The sequence below is a fragment of the Linepithema humile genome, chromosome 5, assembly GCF_040581485.1.
Source record: "Linepithema humile isolate Giens D197 chromosome 5, Lhum_UNIL_v1.0, whole genome shotgun sequence".
Classification (NCBI taxonomy): domain Eukaryota; kingdom Metazoa; phylum Arthropoda; class Insecta; order Hymenoptera; family Formicidae; genus Linepithema; species Linepithema humile.
In genome coordinates this window covers 26,594,779-26,611,613 of record NC_090132.1, presented here as the reverse complement: position 1 = coordinate 26,611,613, position 16,835 = coordinate 26,594,779, and the positions used below count along the sequence as shown (strand labels likewise).

The 16,835-nt window shown below is 39.1% G+C and overlaps 3 protein-coding genes across 3 annotated transcripts; all 3 read left to right on the top strand.

Moving 5' to 3' along the window:
• The first annotated feature begins 157 nt into the window (after positions 1–157).
• Dus2 (Dihydrouridine synthase 2) lies at positions 158–2,302 on the top strand. Its single transcript, XM_012359188.2, has 5 exons — positions 158–344; positions 773–1,286; positions 1,364–1,609; positions 1,672–2,013; positions 2,082–2,302. The coding sequence occupies exons 1-5, from the start codon at positions 158–160 to the stop codon at positions 2,191–2,193; spliced, it is 1,401 nt and encodes a 466-aa protein (XP_012214611.2). The 3' UTR covers positions 2,194–2,302.
• A 367-nt stretch (positions 2,303–2,669) lies between these two features.
• Positions 2,670–6,839, top strand: hay (ATP-dependent DNA helicase hay). The gene is made up of 15 exons (XM_012359186.2): positions 2,670–2,915; positions 3,123–3,328; positions 3,435–3,545; positions 3,634–3,783; positions 3,861–4,034; positions 4,133–4,324; positions 4,423–4,520; positions 4,598–4,704; positions 4,836–5,132; positions 5,217–5,485; positions 5,569–5,733; positions 5,843–6,029; positions 6,099–6,247; positions 6,362–6,478; positions 6,575–6,839. Exons 1-15 carry the CDS (start codon positions 2,882–2,884, stop codon positions 6,701–6,703), a joined length of 2,385 nt encoding a protein of 794 aa, XP_012214609.1. The 5' UTR covers positions 2,670–2,881; the 3' UTR covers positions 6,704–6,839.
• Positions 6,840–7,101: 262 nt separating this feature from the next.
• Positions 7,102–16,651, top strand: GlcT (ceramide glucosyltransferase). The gene has a single exon (XM_067355079.1). It carries the CDS (start codon positions 8,546–8,548, stop codon positions 9,740–9,742), a length of 1,197 nt encoding a protein of 398 aa, XP_067211180.1. The 5' UTR covers positions 7,102–8,545; the 3' UTR covers positions 9,743–16,651.
• The last annotated feature ends 184 nt before the right edge of the window (positions 16,652–16,835 follow it).

The window sequence follows — 16,835 nt, the reverse complement described above, 5'->3', positions numbered from 1 at the left end:
ACAGATCACATGATAAACTGCACTTTGAATTCCTATGTTTAAAAGGCCATCGCCTTTCGTTTATTGATATCCGCCATGTGTAGGTCCGCCACGTGTGGATCCGGCTGTATTGATCACCGCAAGTTTGCATCAATCGTAGCGCGACGTTCATAATAATATGGAAGAGAAACCGATTGCAATTACAAGAAAGAGACTTAATTATGACAACAAACTCATTTTGGCGCCTATGGTGCGCATCGGAACCCTTCCGATGCGTTTGCTCGCTCTGGATTACGGTGCGGACATAGTTTACACCGAGGAATTGATCGATAAAAAGCTACTTCGTTCGACTCGTCGAGAAAATGGTAAAATTTGCTTTTTTCCGCATTCGAAAATAATCGCTCCAAAATTTATATGACACATCGACGTTAAGTCTAAAAAGTTTTGTGTTGATTGAAGCACGCTTCAGCATGAAAATTTGTTGTTGAATATTCAGTACAATTAAGTTTATTGATCATATCGTAATCTTCTTTTTCATTTGTGCCGAATTTTGTTAAGTTGAATCGAATAATATTGTTCCTCTGAAGGCAAATTTTATTTTCCTTGACTTAACCTCTACTTTTGTATTTTGGTGCTTTATTTCAGTGTCAAAAAACCAACCAAATAATATATGGTTGACGGCACGTTAAATACACAATAACAAAAAATGTTGGTGCTTTAACAAAACTCTGAATATATTTTTAATTCTTTAAAATCTTATTTAATGGTTCTAATTTGATCATTTGTTTTGCAGATGTCCTGGGCACGATCGATTATATTGACAAGACGGACGGTACCGTGGCGTTTCGTACTTGTCCACGAGAACGAGAGCATGTCGTTCTCCAAATTGGCACGTCGGATCCAGAGAGAGCGGCTGAAGTCGGTCGTATGATGCAAAATGATATTGCCGGCATAGATATCAATATGGGTTGTCCAAAAAAGTTCTCACTGCTCGGTGGAATGGGTGCCGCTCTTCTCAGTGAACCGCAAAAAGCGACCGATATTTTGCGAAAGTTGATTGAAACTGTAGCTATACCAATCACTTGCAAAATACGCATTTTGCCGGATCTTGAAAAGACTCTTCAGCTTTGCGACACTCTTGCTTCCACTGGTATTGCAGCTATCGCTGTACATGGTCGCACAATCGAGGAAAGGCCGCAACATCCTAATCGCAATCATGTTCTCAAGCAAATTTCAGAGAAACTATCGATACCTGTCATCGCAAATGGAGGATCCAAAGATATTCAAAGGCATTCCGATATACTTAGGTAACGCCTTCACACGTGTCGACATTTATTGTCATCATTATTTAAAAAAATCCTGTTCATTAACATTGTTTCCATAGGTTTAAAGAAGAAACGGGTTGCAGTAGTGTAATGCTCGCTCGTGCAGCTCAATGGAATTGCTCAATATTTCGTAAAGAAGGTGCGTTCCCAATAGAAGATGTTATAAAAGCGTATTTAAAGCATGCGATTGACTGCGATAATTCCCCTTCCAATACAAAGTATTGCATACAGAATATTCTGCGGGAGCTTCAGGAATCTCCTCTTGGCAGAAGATTCCTTGACGCGCAGACTTTGGAACAAATATGGTGAGTGTTTCATTATTCCTTTTATACTTTATTTGCGCTTATTAAACTTTCCTTTGGCACAGCGAGGTGTGGGGAATGGGTGATTATTGCCGAACCAGAAGCAAGGAGTTTCAAGATAAAGGCTTACTAGGCCGGTTTCAAGTAACACCAGTAATGCTCGACAAAGATACGGCAGATTGTGTCTCTCAGAAAAGAAAAATTTACGAAGAAGAAGACGTTTCTCTGATGCGTTGTGCCTTTTTGAGGGGCAGTTATACTACAGACTCAAAGTTGCCAAAGACGAGATTACTCAAGTGGACCACGGAAAATCATAAAAAGATGCCGGTTTACAATACTCGGCAGGAGGACAAGCTTTTCTGTTCTGTGGTTACTGTCGATGGCAGGAAATATGGTTCCTCTTTCTGGTAAACTATAATTGGAATAATAATCTTTTTCTCGTCTACTTCTATTTTTTTACCGTGTCTTTTTTCAGGGAAAAAAAGAAAAAATGGGCTGAACAAGGCGCTGCTTTGGCATGCCTATACTTTTTAGGAGTTATTGATGAAGAGAGTCTTACTGCTGGTGGTAACATTCTCTCACGATGATATTCGATATATTTGATCTATGTAATGTATTGACAAGTGCTTCGTGTGAATATGAAACAATGTACACATTTTTGTAAATATTCTTTTAGATAAATTTTATCGATTTTTCTACTTTTCTTTTTATTGACAATTTACTGTATATTCCTATCTTCCTGTTTATTTAAACATTCCGTTCATTAATTCCTATTTTATAGAAGTCTAATATCCTGTAATATGAAAAAAAAATGATGGGATTGAGCTTATTTTGCTAATAAGTACTTTCTCTTGCGCAAAATTTTTAATTGTATGTGTAAGTGTGAGTATAGTGTATATGTATGACCACAGTGCATGAGCTTAAGTCCGTGGATTTACTAATGTAAGCCCAAATAATCGTGCAGTTCAGTCATCTTCGTGGAAATTGGCGGGAATCAGGGAATATATATAAGCACACGTGGACAGACAGCATACGCTACCTTGCGGCAGCGAATAACTTTATAATTATTAACCTTACCTGACTTAACCCAACCATACCTGAAATACAGCAATATACTCTCACTCTTCAAAGATCGTCAAAGTGGTCCAAGTGTGTCGAGGTATTAGTGTTACAGGTTTACTGAGCAGACACAAAAAATTAAGATAAATGATGTCTTAAAGGAGACATATATTTATAAAAAGAAGATATTAGTATATATAATAGCTTTTTTAAAGAATGGGTCCACCAAAGCGCTTTAAAAAGGACAACAGTGCGTAACATATATCTTTTCTATAAGTTTTCTATAAATTATCTTTCTATCCCCATTTTTGTTTACTATAAATTCATATTTCTATTCATATTTCTCTTTGCTCGACTTTTTACATCCGTATGTTTTATAGTTAATATTATGCTATGTGCAACTTGTAAAATGATAATTATATCCCATTGTGTTCATTACTTACATTTACTAATAAAGGTAAATGGAAAAAGCGCAAGGACGATTACGATGAATATCACGATGATGATTCGATGGATAGTAATGAAGCAGATGGTGTACCTGATGCGGCAAAGAATGATGTGGAAAAGCAAGATGAAAATGCGCTTGAGGATGAATTTGGGGCAAAGGACTATCGCTCGCAAATGATTCTAAAGCCAGATTGTGCATCCAGACCATTATGGGTGGTAAGATTAAAATTTGATACAACTTTGACGAAGGATTTAAATTTAAAAAATTGTACTATGTTACAATTAAAAATATTCCAAATATAAATGCTTGTAATTTCCACAGGCACCAAATGGACATATCTTTTTGGAATCTTTTTCTCCTGTGTATAAACATGCTCATGATTTTTTAATTGCTATATCAGAGCCTGTATGCAGGCCAGAACATATTCATGAGGTATGATTGAAAATATGATTGATAGAAAGCTTTGAATATTTACTGAGAAGAAAAAGAGAATAATATGTACATTATTGTTACTTTTCAGTATAAGCTGACTGCGTATTCGCTCTATGCTGCAGTTAGTGTTGGCCTACAAACGCAAGATATAATAGAATATTTAAAGAGGTTAAGTAAGACCAGTATTCCTGATGGTATAATTGAGTTTATAAAATTGTGCACATTGTCTTATGGAAAAGTGAGTAAAATTAATTTCTACAAATATTTTGTTCGATATTGTCAAGAAATAAGATTCATAAAACACATTTTATACAGGTTAAACTTGTCTTAAAACATAATAAATATTTCATTGAATCGCCATTTCCTGAAGTGTTACAAAAATTACTAAAGGATCCAGTAATTCAAGAATGTCGGTTGAGGAAGATTGTAGAGAATACAGAAGTTGATGACATTGTCACGAATATCCAAACCAAAATAAAAGTTCCACAGGTTTGTACAATCTGTGCCAATAATGAATCAAGTTATATCTAAATATATGTCAAAATATGTATATATAAAAGTACGTGTTTCTTTACGTTGGAATACAGTTTGGGTCAAAGGCAACCACAAACACTGCTGCATCTAGTAAAACAAATTCAGAACCCGAACCTGAGCAAATAGTAGCAGAAACAGCTACCGTTCCAGAAGATATAACTGCCTTTTATGACAAAATTGACAAAGAGGACGAAGACGAAGAAGAAGAGCAAGAATTAAAAACAGTTAGTTTCGAGGTGAATCAGGTATGTATCGATTTAATTTACACTTAATTCTATATGTCTATAAATTCTACTATATAAAAGATTTATATAAAAACTGCATTTTCTATTATGTCGAAAAGGAAAAAATTGAAGTTATACAGAAGCGATGTATCGAGCTGGAGCATCCTTTATTGGCGGAATACGATTTTCGCAATGATACTATAAACCCAGACATAAAGTAAGTAAAACCGATAAAAGGTAATGAATTTCGTCTCTTATAATAAAAACTAAAGATAATGATTTGTAACATTCCAGTATCGATCTAAAGCCATCAGCCGTCTTAAGACCTTATCAGGAAAAAAGTTTGCGGAAGATGTTTGGCAATGGACGAGCTAGATCCGGAGTGATAGTCTTACCTTGCGGTGAGTAAATTCAAATAAATAATAACAAGCAATAGATATAAAAAGATAAAAATCTCATTCAGTTATATTGAACATAAAGTGACCAAAAGAACTGAAGCGCTTACTTTTGTAATTTCGAATCTTATACGCAGGTGCTGGTAAAAGTTTGGTCGGTGTAACAGCTTGCTGTACCGTACGTAAACGCGCCCTGGTACTTTGCAACTCCGGTGTATCTGTAGAACAGTGGAAGCAGCAGTTTAAAATGTGGTCCACTGCCGACGATTCCATGATTTGTCGATTTACCAGCGAAGCGAAGGACAAACCCATGGGTTGCGGGATATTGATAACCACATATTCCATGATCACTCACACTCAGAAACGTTCTTGGGAAGCTGAGCAAACGATGAAATGGCTTCAAGATCAGGAGTGGGGTATTATGGTTTTGGACGGTAAGCTTTACCATTTAACAAAGTAAAACTTTTAACTTATGGTAAGTTTTGTACGATAATAATTGTCCTTTCATAATTTTTTAGAGGTACACACTATTCCGGCAAAAATGTTCCGTAGAGTATTAACGATTGTTCAGTCTCACTGTAAGTTGGGATTGACAGCGACGCTCTTGCGAGAAGACGACAAGATCGCCGATCTGAACTTTTTAATTGGTCCTAAATTATACGAGGCTAATTGGTTAGAATTACAGAAGAGAGGATTTATTGCAAGAGTTCAGTGCGCGGAAGTCTGGTGCCCAATGACGCCGGAATTTTACAGAGAATATCTTGCCTGCAAAATGAGCAAAAAACTGGTTAGAAATTTATCACTTATTATTATTATGTCCACATAATTTGTAAGTTTTAATGCGTACATGAAATTTCGTTATAATTTCAGTTATTATACGTGATGAATCCAAACAAATTTCGTTGCTGCCAATATTTGATTCGATATCACGAAAGACGTGGCGACAAAACAATTGTCTTCTCAGACAATGTGTTTGCATTGAAGCACTACGCTATTAAAATGAACAAGCCGTATATTTATGGGCCTACTAGTCAGGTAAGTGTAAATTGTGTCAGCACCTTGCAATAATAATTTCTATATTAAAATTTAACTTTAAGAGCAACTCTTCTTTCTTACTATAATTCATTTCGTTTATACCTTTCAGAACGAAAGAATACAAATTCTGCAAAATTTCAAATTTAATATGAAAGTGAATACGATATTTGTGAGCAAAGTAGCGGATACTTCGTTTGATTTGCCAGAGGCAAATGTCTTGATTCAAATTTCATCCCATGGTGGATCTAGAAGGCAAGAAGCACAACGATTGGGACGTATTCTTAGAGCTAAAAAAGGTAAAACTTTCTTCTTCTTTATATTAATTGTATGTAAATTTACGATTGTGATCATAAATTTTATTGCAGGAGCAATCGCGGAAGAGTATAACGCATTCTTTTACACACTCGTGTCGCAAGATACAATGGAAATGAATTATTCGAGGAAGCGTCAACGGTTTCTCGTGAATCAAGGATATGCATATAAAGTTATCACAAAACTCGCTGGCATGGATGAGGTAAGAGCGTAATCGATAAGATAATTAGTCATAGTATTGTTTTTATGTTTGCAAAGCTGTGCATTAATGGTCGCGCAGAGTTAGAACGACAATCTGTAATTCTAATTTGCACAGGAGCCGGATTTGAGTTATGTAAGCCGAGAAGAGCAAGGTCAGTTGTTGCAACAAGTTTTAACGGCCAATGACACAGATGCAGATGAAGAGAGGATTCCTGGCGATGGACTAAGACCGGTAAGTGCAGAGTGTGATCTGTATAACTCTGTAAAGTTTTCAAAATAATTAATTAATATGTCTACATGTGTATATATATTATTAAATTTTTTTCAGATTGTGCGTAAAGCTGGCAATATGACATCAATGTCGGGAGCGGATGATGCTGTCTACTACGAATACAAGAAAGCTGCTAGCTCATCGACAGCAAATAAACATCCTCTCTTTAAAAAATTTAGGACATAAATATTGTGTACTCTTCTTTTTTCTATTTCTATTATGTAGAATCATAAAATGCATGCGTTGTATATATGTTGTTTGTATCTCGCGTCAAGCGTTTATAATAAAAAAAATTGTGATAAATAATAAATAATAGATCAAATTTGCTGTAGTCTTGCTTATACAATCATTCTTATGCAATCAGTCGTAATTATTTTTTTTTAGATATCTTATCGACGGTAATAAAATATGGATCTCGTTACAAGGTTACGGAAGGTGAGAGGCGACGCAGATGGCGTTTTCTCAACTGAAAATTATACGATATTGTTAAAATCACAGTTGGATAAATGATAAAAATAATCTAATATATGAGATGCAAATGATGATTGATGATGCTTTGATCTAAAAATCGTTAAGTATTTTTATTTATTGCAAAAACGAATGCATCGACTATTCGTGGAATCGAGCATTCATAAGCCTGCATAAACCTGTTTTTATGCTGCACTCTTTGCACTCGAAATAGGAATGCAATCGAAAGTTAGAGAGAGAAAGAAGAAAGGAAAGGTATAGGAGAATATAGTGCAGAAAATATATCTATTCTTTTGACTAGTTTGCTAGTTTCCAATCGTCGTGCCTCATCGTCGGCGCGTGCCTCCTCGAATTTTATCGATTCTAATTAGCGATCTTTTAGCAATAATCGCAAAGTAAATCTAATCTCTCATCGTCCCGTGACATTCGGTGCAGTTTTCGCAACGATTGCGTCAATGCGGAGAGTAACACATACAAAGAATCACCGGGAGAAGTGAGTCATCCATGACGAAATAAAAGTTTAGATCCACGACGTATACGTATAACATATATGTGGGAGAGTGAAAGAGGGAGAGAGAGGGAGAGACGCGGAAGACATAGTCGATGTGACGCGTCACAACTCGCGTCACATCGGTAGGCATTTCGGCGTCGCGGGACGAACCTGTGCATCGCGCCGCAAGAGTCCCTTTCGCTTTCGCCGAATCGTTCGATTCGCGCGACGGAACGGGAGGGGTAGCGCGCGGGACACGAGGTCGCTCGATCTTAGTGCTCCGGATAAAAAGCCGGTCACTGAGAGGAGGTAAGGTGCGAGGACGGTAGTCCGCGAGTCGTCGGGCGCGCTAGTGTCAATAGAAAAGTGTCAATGCTACGAACCGTACGCGCGGCGAGAAGTGACAGATTCGGTGTGACTGTCGGCGAAGCTGGCCGCGCGTCATCGTCGAGCGCTCAGTGCGAAGTAAAATTGATCATTGACGACGATGCGGCCCGACGTTGCCGCCTTAGGTGTATCAAGCGAAGCTCTGTTTATTCGACGGAAGACGGAATCGCATCCGGTCGACACAGAGCAAAGTCGCTGCGGTGCAGCCGCTGCCGCCGCCGCCGCTGCGGACGGGGCACGCAGTTGACGCGCTCGTTGGCGCGTGTGTCACGGCGAGGTTATTGCAGTCGGAGCGGTCGACGGCGATAAGAGGCGAGCGGGCGCGCAACGTCGTACGGTCCGTTTAAAGGCGTGAATGCGTTGCACGGGGCGAGTACGTTGCCGCCGTCGCCGCCGTCGTCGTCGTCGCCGTCGCCGCCGCCGTCGTGAGGAAACGCCGAGCAATGGCCGAGCGTCAGTAGGGCGAATCGCCCGACGTGAGCAGCCTACTATTGCGTCGAGCAGTACCGTCGAGGACTACCGATGATGCGCCCGCACGTGGACGTCCGGTCGCGGCGTGGTTTAACAGACAGAAAGCGGAATAAGGAGGGTGTAGAAGAGAGTGCCGCCGGTTCGGGCACGCCGGCACGCTAGGATCGCGCGGCGGCCTATAAAAAGCTACCGGCTCCTTTCCCTCCTGGAAAATGAACTCCATGTTATACACTAGTTACGGGTGCGCGATATTCTGCATGATATTTTGGTCGGGCATGTGGGTGGTGCACGTGCTGGCGTTGATCGCCGGCCGTTGGAAGCTGCATCGCAAGATGAACCAGGCGCCGACCTACGAGACACCCCTGCCGGCCGTTTCCGTGATAAAGCCGCTGATGGGGGTTGATCCGAATCTGTTCGGCAATCTCGAGACTTTCTTTACGATGGAATATCCGCGTTATGAATTGTTGTTTTGTGTAGAGGACGATTCCGATCCCGTGTTGATGCTGGTGCGCAAGCTCATCGAGAAGTATCCGGAGGTCGACGCCAGACTCTTCGTCGGCGGCTGTCACGTGGGGGTGAATCCCAAGATCAACAATATGCAGCCGGCGTACGAGGCCGCCAAGTATGAGTTTGTGTTGATCAGCGACAGCGGTATACGGATGAAGGAGGACACTCTGCTCGACATGGCGCATCACATGACGGACAAGGTGGCACTGGTCCATCAGATGCCGTTCACTTACGACCGCGAGGGCTTCGCCGCCGCGTACGAGAAGATCTTTTTCGGCACCGTGCAGTCGCGGATGTACCTCGCCGCGGATCTCCTCAAGATAAACTGCCACACCGGCATGTCGGCGTTGCTGAGGAAGTGCACGCTCGACGAGGTCGGCGGCCTCAAGGCGTTCGGCATCTACCTCGCGGAGGACTTTTTCTACGCCAAGGCGCTGACGGATCGCGGCTGGCGCATCACCGTCTCCTCGCAGCCGGCGTTGCAGAACAGCGGCCACTGCGATGTCTACACCTTCCAGGCGAGGCTGCGACGCTGGGCGAAGCTCAGGGTGGCGATGCTGCCAACCACGATTGTTTTCGAACCGCTGAGCGAGTGTGGTGTCCTAGGCTTGTGCGCCTCTTGGTCGGCTAACGAGTTGTTCGAGTGGAACTTTTTAGTTTTTTTTCTTGTGCATATGCTCTTGTGGTTTATGTGCGACTGGACGCTGTTGTGCACTGTGCAGAACGGCCCGCTGCCCTTCAGCAAACTCGATTTTGTGTGTGGCTGGCTGCTCAGCGAAATATCGAGACCGTATCTATTTTTCCAGGCTGTCCTGGATCCACTCATACAGTGGCGTTCGCGCGTTTACAAGCTCAAGTGGGGCGGCGTCGCGGAAGAAGTTAAGGCGAAAGTCAAATATTGAGAAAAATTCAATTTCATATGTGTGCGAATGCGTGCGTGAGTGCGTGAGCATGAGTCAAGCTAGGTAAATCTCATTTTTTAACTGATAAACTGGTAAAGTGTACACAAGGTGCTCCTGTTATCGCGGCGTATCTCTCTTTTACGTAAAGCTAATTTTTTTCATACAGCAATATCTTTTTAATTTACAATCGATTAAAGAGATAAAAAAGATCAATTTTTATCAGAGTCAAGTAGCTAAATAAATAATGAGAGTGTGTTTCACTGTATTTCGTTGTTAAGTGAAAGGTGTACACGAGGTGTTTCGGCGTTATCGCGGCGTATCTCTTTTTCGCAGAGCTAATTTTTTTTTAATATCTTTTTAATTTTTATTTGACAATGAGTAAAGAGATAAATTTTTATCAAGCCGAGTCAAGCGGTTAAGTGTAAGTAACTGAATTAAGTGTAATGAACTGAGTATTTTTCATTGTTTAATTTACTATTTGATTTTGAAATGTAATAGTTCAAATGTTGAACTATACTTAGTAAAACTCGCCATTATTAGAATCACTTCATATTTTGACATGGAGTTTGTACTACAGGGTGTCTACGTGGGAAGTTGCTAATTAGCTGTAATTTTTAAATGCACATAGGAAAGAAAAGAAGTAAAATATCTTAACAGGGGATATTTTGCAGTTTTACTTATATATAAACTGAAGACAATATTTTTATCATCAAATAAACGTTTATAAAATAAAAATGACAAATCGCTAATCTTAATGGTATATATTTCGAAATGCGCACCGTTAGAATTAAAAATCGTTAAGTCGTTTTCGGAAACTGTAACTGACTTATGTTACATAAAGTTTTTTATAGTTTCTAAAAGCGACTTAATTTTTATTATAATTCTGACGCACTTTAAAAATATATACCATTAAAATTAGTGAAACACTTTTTACAAACGTTTATTTAATGATAAAAATATTTCCGATTGCCTTTAGTTTATATGTAAATAAAACTGCAAAAATGCAAACATTGCCCTCCATCAGAATATTTTATTTTTCTTGCTCTGTGTGCATTTAAAAATAACAGCTTAATAGTTTCAGTAATTTCCCATGAGACACCCTGTACATAGCAAAAATGAGTGATCCTTGGAACGCCTTGTTTACGCATACGCTGTACACGTGATTATTTTAGACTTATTGTGCAGACTGATTCGTCCAACTTATTGAACTCTCTCTCTCTCTCTCTCTTTTTTTTATTGTTTTTCTTAATTTGGTATAATTTAGAAACGTGCCAAGGGGCAAAAGTTATAAATGGATAAAAACTTATGAATTATGTTTATTTAGAATATATAGTAGGAGTAGTTAGAGTAGTTAGACTATATATACTCTGTCCAGCGAGAGAATATGTTTGGTATGCGCATAGAAGTATAGCGGGCAAAGTGGGGAGAGCGTTGGCATTGACAAGCTGCACGAGCAGCCCTGTGGAGTGAAGGGGCTTTCTAAGCGTGGACAGAGTATAGGAGTAGAACTTATTTTGTTATATTTTAATTAGCTTCTGATTTGAAAAATTTAAGAGTATAGAAATGAAATAGAGAACGTAAGGCGTAATATTAACGTACGTAAAACAAGAAAAAAGCGAATAGCATGTCGGAAAAGTATAAAGTTCGGGAAGCATAAAGTTGGTCAAGTCAATCTGTACGTTAAACATTGAATAGTGGCGCGTCGACGCGTAACAGCCAACGAGAAGAAAACGCTTGACATGTATCATTTCCATTGAGTCACAATATGCTCAACATAGTGCAATGTTTGCTGCGAAGATTATTTATTTTCAATAGTTTTTACAGTGTGTATGTACGCGTAAATACCTAGTCGCGATTACAGATGTACAATGTCGACAGTATCGCGCCCTTTTTTTCGTGGCGATACCGCACGGCATTCGTCCTTTCGCGTATCGGTTACAGAAATGCAATTCTATAATTACGACACGTCGAAATTGGTGCGCGCGCGAATGTATCGTTTTTCGATTGCGTGAATTCTGCAACTGAACGAGCCGCTAAATGTGAGAGTCCGGAGGAGCGTGGTTTCTCTTTCCTTTCTTAATGGTTAATCATCAGGGAAATAACAGGGAAAAGATTGACGAGGAAGTTCTTCAACACCGCTGTTCAGATACGTGCGCAATCGATTTGAGGCTTGAATATATCGCGAGTACATTGTAATTCCGTATATTACGTATTTCTCTCGTATTTCTTACGTACTTTTCTCTCTCTCTCTCTCTCTCTCTCTCTCTCTCTCTTTCTCTCTGTATATATGCGCACATGTGTATGATTTTCGCCGCATCTATTTATTTTTCACTCTATAATTCCGAGCAGAATGCAAAATCGTCAGTGACCTAGAAACTTGGTAAAGTCCTGCATCAAATATATGTCTACGGTGACGTGCTTACGCGATACGTTCGTTACCGTTGATTTATTAAAACTGTACTCGCGCTGTACTTATCGTTAGAAGAGCCATTTTATACATATACAGTGAAACGTCAATTACCCAGACACCGATGATCGGAACATTAATTTCCTCTGATGATCGACGTACATCGTAAATTGAGTTTCTCAATTTACGTTCAAATCGTTGATGTAATTAGGTCAGTTCTGTTTCAACTTTTGCTGTTTAGTTTTTTTTTTCTTTTAATACATCTTTAGCTGATCTCTTTTTGTTTTTTTGGACAATTGACAATAGGCGCGTTATTGTCCTATTATTTGCGCCGATGATCGGTGTCTTACTGTACTTATGTATGTCACAGCCGTTCGGCTTCACAGACGAGCCTTCCATAGAGCGCTTATATTCTTATATGTGCATCAAGTGCGGAACTGCGTTTAAGTAAGCGGCATTTCGAACTCAAATAACGCACACTTGGAGCGATAAATAGTCTGTAATTTCCGCGAGCCACTATTGGATTCCCGTAAAGGCAAGAAAAAAGAAAACCCGGTCAGACAATATACGAAGCTTTCCAATCGTAAGGCGCAACGATGTACAATCGATTCGATTCCTTAGATTTTCATCGGTAAATGGAGTACTTACTTGAAAGCTTACCGTTTCTAAGTGTGCGAAGCGCGTTCTCAAAGTTCAATCGTCGTGAATGTTCGCTTCTCGGTGTGTCCGACCGATATTCCGGATAAAATGCTATCGCGCGAATTCAAATGTTCTTCTGTCTTTCCCCAAGCTTCCGATACGTTTAAAGTGTAGTGCGGTTGATGTGTAGCTAAAATGAGGAATAGCTATTGGGTTTTGTATGTTCACACTGTATGATAGACGTCATAACGGCCGAGAGATATCTTTTCTCGACGCGGCTATCCGAGGCAAAATAAAAGATTAATCTGGCGCCGATCATATATCTATGTAGCCTCGATCTCGCGCACACGAACAACAACATGATTCTCGTGCCGTCTCGCAAATAAATCTCATAAATTAGTTTCACTTGGGAAAAATCGAAATAACAGAAAGCGTAGGCAAACAAGTTTCGTTCGATTATTTCGCTTGTCTCTCTATCTCTTGTTGCTCGGAAAATACGCGTATTGATATATTCGCACGTACTTAGGATGCATTTGTATCGGGAACATTCTGAAATGACATTGTCCCGCGAACAACACTGATAGGATAACGAGATGCTTATTATGCCGGCTATACGCATGACTGCATACATGCTGATGAATTACAATGAAAGCGATGTCGCGCGGTTAGTGATAGCGAATCGTTGAGTCACTGCGATCCGTTTTGACTCATTCGCAATGAATTAGAATGAATAACTCCGATCACTTTTGCTTCTCTTAAATTTTTTTTCTTTTCGCAACGTTAATCTTTCGTTATTAAACTTGTTTAATTGCGAATAGCGCAGAAATAATTGCGCTTCGTGAATAATTGATAAATGCGTAGCAGAACGCGTTTCCTTATTTTGTTTTCGAATACGTAAACAGTCGACTACGTAGGATATATTTGTTCACGGCCGATCCGAGGCTCATTTTTAATGACTTGATCGATGATAAAGCAGCGAATCTCCACGTAATTGTTGACTTTTTTCTCATAGCGATGTGACTAGCAGCGACTACGATAATTTTCTCGTTATTACGCATAATTGTATACAATCTGTTTCGAAATACCATCAAACGTGTCCATCGCGATGCAACAAGCGTGCAAGGACGATCGCGCGCGCGCGCGCGCGCTCGTGCGTCTGTTTATATCTGTGTATGTGTGATATGTTATGTCTCTCACGCGTTTATACCCGCGTAGCCGCCTGTCTTGTACTTTAGAGATGGCAAGCACGATCCGTTCGTTAATCTTGCTTGATTTACGTCGATTAACTGCTTAATTTGACTTCTGCTATGTTGTTTCTCACGTGTTACAAATCACGAATAGGAGTAAACGTGTCGGGATTATGAGATTTACACTCCCGCTATCGATTTAAAAGGAAGTTAGCTTATCTGCCTGCCGCAAGATACTATTGAACTTTGTTATATCGATTGACACGTAAGCTAAATGGTATGGAGTCGAGTAAATCATTGTAAGCGCGGGTGGGCATGACACACTTACGTAAGACCTTCCAGAAAAATTTGCATAACTAAAAGGGTTGTTGCGACGTGAGGTCAAGAGGTGAGGATTTTTTTCGAAATTGTATATGTGCGAATGTATGTATGTGTGTGTGCGTGCGTGTGCATCAAATTTTAACGCTGCCTATAAATTCGCAGTGGACTGCTTACCAAGTACTCAGCCAGTTTATTTCAGTTCCACATCTGTTTTCGCACACGCTTTTATTTATATTCCTGTCAGGAAAGTTTTTCTTTCTGCTCCTCATACATACCTCGTTACTTCTTAACTAGCATTAATTTAATATAAGTTTCTTAATTGCATTATCATCTATGAAAGCATCACATTCTTAATTCGGGTCTGTTATGCGAGCAGCATAATAGCGCGCGACACACTTGATGTTCGATATCCGGCGCGCGAACAAAATCTTTGTTGAACTTCATTGAATTCGACGTGAATCACGATCATATCATTATATGATATTGTATGTAAAGAGCATGTACGTAGTCTCATGACATTTCGAGATCGATTGTACTCTTTGATTTTCAAATACAATGATTTAGATACAATGATTTAGATACAATGATTTGGATTATCAGAATTGTTGTTTTAAAAACGAAAGATAACTGCAACGTTATTTGCTATCTGCGATTATTAGCGAATCTGATGTATTATCGATTTAAGTGGAGAGATTCGATCGGCGTGAATCGAAGTCGAAGACTCTTCACGTAGATTATAGATATGTTTTGTAAGTGATTGTGAAATTAAGACGTTATAAGTTAATTAGGAAAATTCCAATAATAGAAAATTTTTAATATTAATAGAATTAAAAATCGAGGCTTTGCTAATTTCAATTGTTAGTCTGAATGTTTATGATTTTAGCTGAAAAATAACAAGTTGATAAAATAAATAAAATATTGATTCGCATAATCCGTCTCTATCCACGCTCATCCGGACTCAACGTGTAAACGTCATTCGTGTATTATCAACCGTATGTAGAAACGACTCGCTATTCCATTACTCGTTAGCTGCTTAACGGATTATCACTGCCCCTTCCCTAGCACTTTAGTATTATTATTTAGTATTATTTAGTATTATTGTCGTGTATTATTCTTCCAGTGACATATTGAACAGCGCGGGAACAGTCGCACGACGTATCAAATTATTCTCAAATAATATTTGAGAAGGTTACATATATGGATCGTATTTAGCATACTTTATTTTTATTATCTAAAAATGTAATTTTCTTAATTAATTGACTCGTCGTCCGTTTGGCTTAAATATGCGCTAATAAGAAATCAAGAAGTATATTCCGTTTGCACTGCGGCGATATTCTCTGTAATTTTAAATAAATTTCTATAAATACATATTTCTTAGTGCTTTTCGAAGTATTTTTCCAAGTATCGCCTGCGGCAAGAAATTAAATTTGTGCGATCGATCCAAGAAGACGGCGCGGAGTGACACCGAAGGCGTGTTAAAGTACAATAGTGTAAAGTACACAGATTTCGTAGCGACTCCTGTTTATACATACATATGTATTATAAATTAGCGCGATTCCAATGCTAAATACGACGAGTCATAGTTTTTCCTTGCATGCTAATGTTCTTCAACTTCACTCGTGTTTAGCTTTGTCATGCAGAATGCATTTACTGAACGCGACTGTGCCCGCATTGTTTGAGATTCGTGCGACAATCAAAATTGCCTTTGTTGCTCTTTGGCCAAGCATCAAAAATCTTGTTCTATGTCGCAAATCTCTTAGCGTAAAATGTAGTATAATCACATTGCACCTAATGTATATATATCTATAAATATACATATATATATCTATATATCTATAAATATGTACATATATATATCTATAAATATACATACATATATATGTATATTTATATATATGAATTTGAAAGAATGGAATATAAGAGAAGAATGAGAGAGAAGAGCGAGTACGCGTGTACGAAAGAAAGGCGAGAACAGGCAGAACTTGTACCTTTTTATCGTCATCATCAACAATTTCCGCTGATTATAAAAACGCCGACTTAGTTTCCATTCCCCGCGACTCTCCTCCCTTATCCACGAATTTATCCTTTGCGCGCGAGTCTGAGGCTCGGAGACTCCGAACTCCCCAAGCTGGATCGCAATGCAGATGTATAGTGTATATACGTTAGGCATAGCGTTGCAGAGAAATGCCAACTACAATTTATAGCGGCGTGTCTTTACATTCTTTTCTAATTCGTACCCTTTGCGTAAAATCTCTCTTCTTTCGGTAATGTAGTTGCGAGCTGCACTGAAAGAAAGACTTACCATCCGCACGTGTTCAAGAGATGATTTTTTAAAATAAAAAATGTTTAAACGTACGACGAAGGAGCGGTGTATGCCTTGTTGAACCACCATCGATTAATTCTTAAGAAATTAGATTAGAGTCGCTGTAAGTTCAGCGGCGACGTTTTAAATTAATTTTATAAATTTGCCTGATAATATTCTCGATGACGCGTTGCGTTACGAGGAATAATGAGTGCTAAAAAAAAACTGTTAGATTAA

Excerpts from the sequence above, each read along its gene's own strand:
- hay (XM_012359186.2), top strand. The coding sequence starts at position 2,882 with ATGGGTCCACCAAAGCGCTTTAAAAAGGACAACA. Across the intron at positions 5,734-5,842 it reads TTTATGGGCCTACTAGTCAG|AACGAAAGAATACAAATTCT; the intron begins GTAAGTGTAAAT and ends TATACCTTTCAG. Across the intron at positions 6,030-6,098 it reads TATTCTTAGAGCTAAAAAAG|GAGCAATCGCGGAAGAGTAT; the intron begins GTAAAACTTTCT and ends ATTTTATTGCAG.
- Dus2 (XM_012359188.2), top strand. The coding sequence starts at position 158 with ATGGAAGAGAAACCGATTGCAATTACAAGAAAGAGACTTAATTATGAC. Across the intron at positions 345-772 it reads TTCGACTCGTCGAGAAAATG|ATGTCCTGGGCACGATCGAT; the intron begins GTAAAATTTGCT and ends TTTGTTTTGCAG. Across the intron at positions 2,014-2,081 it reads AAATATGGTTCCTCTTTCTG|GGAAAAAAAGAAAAAATGGG; the intron begins GTAAACTATAAT and ends GTCTTTTTTCAG.
- GlcT (XM_067355079.1), top strand. The coding sequence starts at position 8,546 with ATGAACTCCATGTTATACACTAGTTACGGGTGCGCGATATTCTGCATG.